Below are 6000 nucleotides of genomic sequence, written 5' to 3'. Positions count from 1 at the left end.
GAATGGTGGTTAGTGACTACACTTCATTGTCTGGATTATTTATTGCTCCTTAGCACTTTTAGTCTGGCAAGGGTGTATGGAAGGTGGACCTGCTGTCAAATTCTTTCATACACTGCAAGGTGCTCAGCATAGACAGGTTGGGTGTTGCCAGCTCCTGATGAAGGAGCTTTAGCTCCTGATGAAGCCAACAGGCTGTGCCTAGTTGGGCCAAATACTTCATTGGCCCAAAATATTCAAAGCTTGTATTTCTGGGAACACCATCCAGCATTAGTCTTTTCTGATAAGTGGAACATCAGATGCTTTCTCAAGCATGCCTAGTATTTACTTAACATGACTGAGGTTCTCTATACCTTTGGGATCTGCAGGCAGGTAACCATCTCTCTCCTTCCATTCACTCCATTCCCAAATTGTTATCAAATCAAATGTTAATTAGGAAGGGACTGGTGAAAACACTTGATTCTTCCCATTGGTCCTCTCGGATTTTCCACCTCATAAAGAAACATAAATCTTAAAACAAAAATAGCTACCAGTGGAAGCAAAGGGAGAGATTTGATGAAAAACTGCCTCCCATGTGAGAGTTCAAAGACCAAGTGTTCTGAGGCAGAGTATTTTTATCTTGGACAAGAAACTAATGGAAGACTTTATGATGTATCTTTCTACTTCTGTTGCGTGTTGGCTTATGTCAGATAGAGTATTTCTTTATATTCCTTATTTCTCCTTTGCATTTCTGCAATTTTTTGTTTTCGGGTTGCTACAATCCAAAGAAGAAAAGCTATGACAGAGGAGGTTGATCAGATTCATTGCTGTGATTAGATAATAACACTTCCACATGTGACTTTTATTTAAAAAAAAAAATTCCCCCACAGATTAATTCCACTTGATCATTTGGTTACCATTCTTAAATATTTTTGGTGAATAATCTTAGGCAATGGTTTGTTCGTGAAGTATTCATTTCATCTCCTTGTTCTTGCTATTTTTGTTGTGTGATCGCTCGTTGAACATTACCAGTAGTTTCCTGAAAACTTGTTTGTATGTCATCTTATATCTCCATCCTGAGCTACTTCTGCAGCTAAATGCAGTTCAGAAATGGTTCTTCTTATCATGCTTAAATGCACATAATCCTTGATGAAGAGTTTGTTCTTTGCACTGTGATCGCTTCTGATCGGGATTTGATTTCTGTTCTGTGAAGTCAAGTAAAATAAAATAAGAAAGATGACAAATGGGTAGAACAGCAAAACTGCTTGCCCTGAAGCCTTTGCAAAGGCGAGTCTTTTTCAATTAGTGCCAAAATGTGGAGCCACAGCTCTAATATAATTGAATAAAAGCAGAGATACAAAGGCCGAATCCCCCAGGCTCTCCCCTTTCTATACCTGACCAAGTAAAATAGAAGAAAGAGGCAGTAACAAAGTCTTTCTTACCCTGTTTTTTTTCTTGCCAAACTGTATTTCTTAAAAAATAAAAATAAAAAAATTAAAGCATTATATTTTAGGAGACAAAATCTGTACATAAGAAGAGATCCTGAATTGCAGAGTGGCATGCATTTGAACTGAGCCCTATAAAGCCCAAACATGATGGGTTCTGAAATTCTGTTTCAGCTGAAGGCATTATTCAAGTATAATCTTTGGATTCCTGCTTCTAGGTGATACAGTGTCTTGTCTTGAATTACAGTTTAGGTCAGATGTATTTTATGCCTAAATTAAGATGATAGTATTTTGCATACATCAAAAGAATGTTACGTGAATAGATGCATTGACAGTGTAAGGTTTTGAATATGAGGATCATGGAAATCATTTGACAGATACCTATCTATAAAGAAGGCTTCTCGTGAGGAGATCTCACAGATCTACTTTCGCTCTTCATTCTTAGGTAAACACTGTGCAGTGGGACTCGGCTCAGCCTGCACGCGTCATCCGTGTTTTGTTGTGACTCCAAGTGGCCACATCGTGGTTCTCCTGAGAAGATGTCCCCTTCCCACAGAGTGCCACTGCTCCCTGGGGGAGCTGCACCCCTGCCCAGTGCAAGCTGGCTCCGGAATCCAGAGGGTTTGGGGTTTGGTTTTTTGGTGTGTTGTGGGGTTTTTTGGACACAATTAAGTGGCTGTTGGCCCTGGTGCTGAAATAAAATTATTTTACTGATTTTGGTGAAACTTTCTCACATAGTGAAAAGCCACAGCTGGCTTGAAGAGCGACATAGTAACTTTCTCCACTCACAAAGTGGAAAATAAATCAACAGCAGGACTTGCATAGTCTGCATGAACTGCTGAGAATTTACTCCTGTTTAATTAATATTAATTTACTATTTATAAAGTGATAACAAGAGTCTTGTGGCTTTTGTTACATCTGCTTTTAATTTTAGAGGCATTTTAATCCACTTGCTGCGTAACAATATTTGTCAACACCAGGTAAATAGGACCTCTAATATGACCTACCCTGCTGAGACTAGTTAACAGGCTAAACTGGGAAATAATATGCAAACTCCTTTCTTCTCTCTTGTCAGAAGAGATCAGTTCCCAAAGTGACATAGATATTGTTGGTGTAGGTGATACCTTTAACCATGACATCACTTTAAACCCCTGGGCAACACTTACACCCTTGGGAGTGTATTGCTGCTAAAGGAAACCACTTGAGCTGGAAGTCTGAGACTTTCTCTACATTGAAATTCCTTCCGCTCAAGGGAGGAAAGCTGATGGCTTCAATCAAGAATCCCTTATTTTTACCAGCTTGCAGTCAGGAGCACTGAAGTGACTTTTTTCCTTATCCTTGTTTGTTCCTCCCCCTTCCTTTCACTTGACACCTGCCCCTACCTTTGGCAGATGAGATAAGCAGAGAACTCTGTCCCTGTAAGAGACGAGGAGCAGAATATGCCTACACGAAGAGGGCCAGAGCAAGAATCAAACCTCTCCTGGGCAGGCTGGTGTGGGAGAGCTCCTTTGCTGCAGGTTGCTTTCTGGAGTGCCATCAGTGGGGTTTTGCCACTGTAGTGAGTATAATTGGAAGCAGGTTTATCTTCTTGTTTTTTCTCCTTTTTTCTTTTTTTTTGTTTTTTTGTTTTTTTGAGTCACCATGCTGCAGCAAATTTTGCGTGATATGTATATTGACCCTGAACTCCTGGCAGAGCTGAATGAAGAGCAAAAGCAAATCTTGTTCTACAAAATGAGAGAAGAGCAGCTGAGGCGCTGGAAGGAGAGGGAAGAAAAAGCACGAATGGAGGAGGCCGTGCTGAGAAAGACAGCGAGGCACAAACAGAGTAAGATTTGTGACCTCCTTCTATACTTAAGAGCTGGGGATGGTGGGTGTGCAACTGGCTATGGTGCAGCATGCATCTGGAAGAGATTACAAGGAAGAGTGCCAGCTGTCCCCATAGGCAAAAAGGCAGTCTGAGGCAGCAAAGGCACCATGTTCCTGCTCCTTGTCTCTCAAGGCTGGTTCTTTCTCCAGGGGAATAGTTTAGTGTGGGAGTAAGGGGAATTGTTTTGAACTGCCTCTTTCAGTCAGGAGTCACTGCTCCTGTTCTCTCAGTGGTAACAGATGTATCATGACCAAGTTTCCCCTCTACTCCTAAGGCTTTTTTCTTCACCTACCATCCCCACCCCTCACCCTCAGTCAGGCAAACAGCAGTCTTGCCTGTGCTGTTGAGGTTTCTTGACTTGACATTAAATGTTTCCAAGTGGCTGGAGCAGGAGATAAATTCATGATTTTGAGCTTGTTATGAAGGGCTGTTTGTGAATAAGATGTGGCATCAGAACAGCCATACCATATGAGACTAAATTTCCAGCTGTACTAGTAAACATTCTCCAAAGATTATGGCTACAGAATAGGATAATAGTGGGGCAAGCATGCTAAAAAAAAAACCAAACCACAACCAAACCAAAAAACCCAATAAAAATCCAACCAGCAACCAAAACCAAAAAAAGAATAAAACAGAAATGTGTTTTCATGCAATATATAGTTAAACTGTGGAGCTCCTTCTACAGGCTGCTATGGATGCTAAATGTGTGTGTTGACTTAAAAAGCAAATAAGCTAAATCATGGAAGAAAACATCAAAAAAAGAACTCCAAAGGTGATTTCCAAGTGTCTGGTCTTGGGTCCAAGTGGTTTGGAATGAACAGAAATACTTATTTCCTTGCTCTCTTCTCTGAACAAGTGGCTTCCAGCTCTTTTCCCATTCACAGGATGAAGTTGTTAGACTGATGCAAGATAGAAAACATTTTCATCTTGGAAATGTAGTTGCAGTGATTCCTCACTCAACAAGGAAATGTCACAGAGATATGCCAGACATTCCTTTCCCTGTGAAATGCCAAAGATCTTATCCTATCTTTAAATCTATTAAAACTTGAACATTCAAAATTTCTAATAATTTGGGGTAGCTGATTTTGAGAAAGCACTCTAATAGCTATGTGACTCTGCAGTCAGTGTTTAAAGTGTTGCTCATCTTAACACACCCATGCTAGAAAGCTTTGCTTGGAGCACCTCAATACAGATAGATTATTGGATTCAGTTGTCAGGCTTCTTAAAATGTTTAGAGCCTCTGAACCCTACAAAGTGCCCATTAGATAGTTAACAATTCAAAGACTATCATTAAAGAAACGTGTTTCAAAGCAAAACTAGTTTCCAAGACTCACTTGAAGCAAAGGCCTGTATGAAATGATTCTAGAGTAAGTTACAATGGTAGCCTTAAAATAAAGGGTGAACATTCAGAAGACCCTAATCAGCCATAATAGGAGTTTAAAATGGCCCCTCAGAGATGGCAAGGCGGATGTTGGAAAGCCTCATCCTGTTTAATTTCTATTTTCTTTGTGTTAGTGTACTTACTGTGAATGGCACTATCAGAAGAGAGATGACATCAAAATGGCTTCTCTCATACAACACAAAGCCCTTGTTCATTTTGATTGATTTGTAGCTGAGGAAAAATTAAAAATGCAGTTCAGCTCCATATACTAAAACAACATTATATCATTGAGATAATCTGTATTATGCTCATTCTTTGAGGAAGACAGATGCAGAAAAATCTAACTGCAAAAATATTTATGTGATGATTTGTCACAGTGTTGACACCTCAATTTCCATATATAAATTATACATGAAACCTGTTCAGCTTCCTACTACAGGAGACCATTTTCTAGGTAATTAATTTTCTGATTTATAAAGAATAAGAGAAAGGAGAGCAGCAGAGTAACCTATAGATTATATTTGCTCTGACAAAAGTATTCACGAATACACATGGAGTTAAATTTCACAATAGCTCATATCCATTTTACCTTCTTAAATTGCCACTTTAAGGTATCACTTAGGTTTGACTTTTGCCCACTGTTAGAAACTTTCTACTTCCTTCAGAACTGTATGAAAGAACTGATCTTACCAATTTTTTATAGAGAGTACTGTTGGAATTAGATTTGCAAGTCAGTTATTTGGTTCTGCTGAAAATAAATTTTGACTTCCATGAACTGATGTGGACCAGAGTTACAAAGGATAACTTCCATCTTTCAGGCATGCTGGTCATCAACTATACAGAAAATTGTAACTGATTTCTAGTGTACAGTTCCATAATATGATGGTAAATGGTCTCATAGTGGAGCTAGATTCTTGTAAAAGAAAAAAAAGGTGAAAAAAGTCAGCCAGAAATTATGGTGTAAGATAGGAATTATTGTGCAATGGTTTTGCCTGTATGACTCAAAGGGTCAGAGTAGATGACTGAATAATCCTTTCTTATCTTAAAATATGTGGTTTGTTTTTTTTTTTAAAAGACATTTGGCATCATCACTTTTTGGACCTTGAAGCTGCTTAGTTTTCAGTTTCTATTGATGTATAAGCAAATTCCCAAACATTGTCCCCCTGCTACACAGCGTAAAATATGTAGTATTTTTATTCCTGTTTAAAATTAGTGGCTACCAGGAAATTTAGAGGTACTGCAATTACATGTTCTTTATTCCTTTGAAACTGAGGGATTTGAGCAGTATCATCCACAAGGTTTTGGTTTTGACTCTCTGCTGCATGACACAG

At 39.0% G+C, this 6000-nt stretch overlaps 1 protein-coding gene across 1 annotated transcript in view; it reads left to right on the top strand.

The window, feature by feature from the left end:
* Positions 1 to 2848: 2848 nt before the first annotated feature.
* SH2D4B (SH2 domain containing 4B) overlaps positions 2849 to 6000 on the top strand; it is a 66512-nt gene continuing 63360 nt past the window's right edge. Inside the window, exon 1 of the mRNA XM_075026897.1 lies at positions 2849 to 3246. Coding sequence (XP_074882998.1) covers positions 3063 to 3246 — 184 coding nt within the window. The 5' untranslated portion in view covers positions 2849 to 3062. The remainder of the gene's footprint in view (positions 3247 to 6000) is intronic.

The sequence above is a fragment of the Buteo buteo genome, chromosome 4 (assembly GCF_964188355.1).
Source record: "Buteo buteo chromosome 4, bButBut1.hap1.1, whole genome shotgun sequence".
NCBI lineage: Eukaryota > Metazoa > Chordata > Aves > Accipitriformes > Accipitridae > Buteo > Buteo buteo.
Note: the sequence above shows the minus strand (reverse complement) of the source record. Positions and strands in the feature narration are given on the sequence as shown.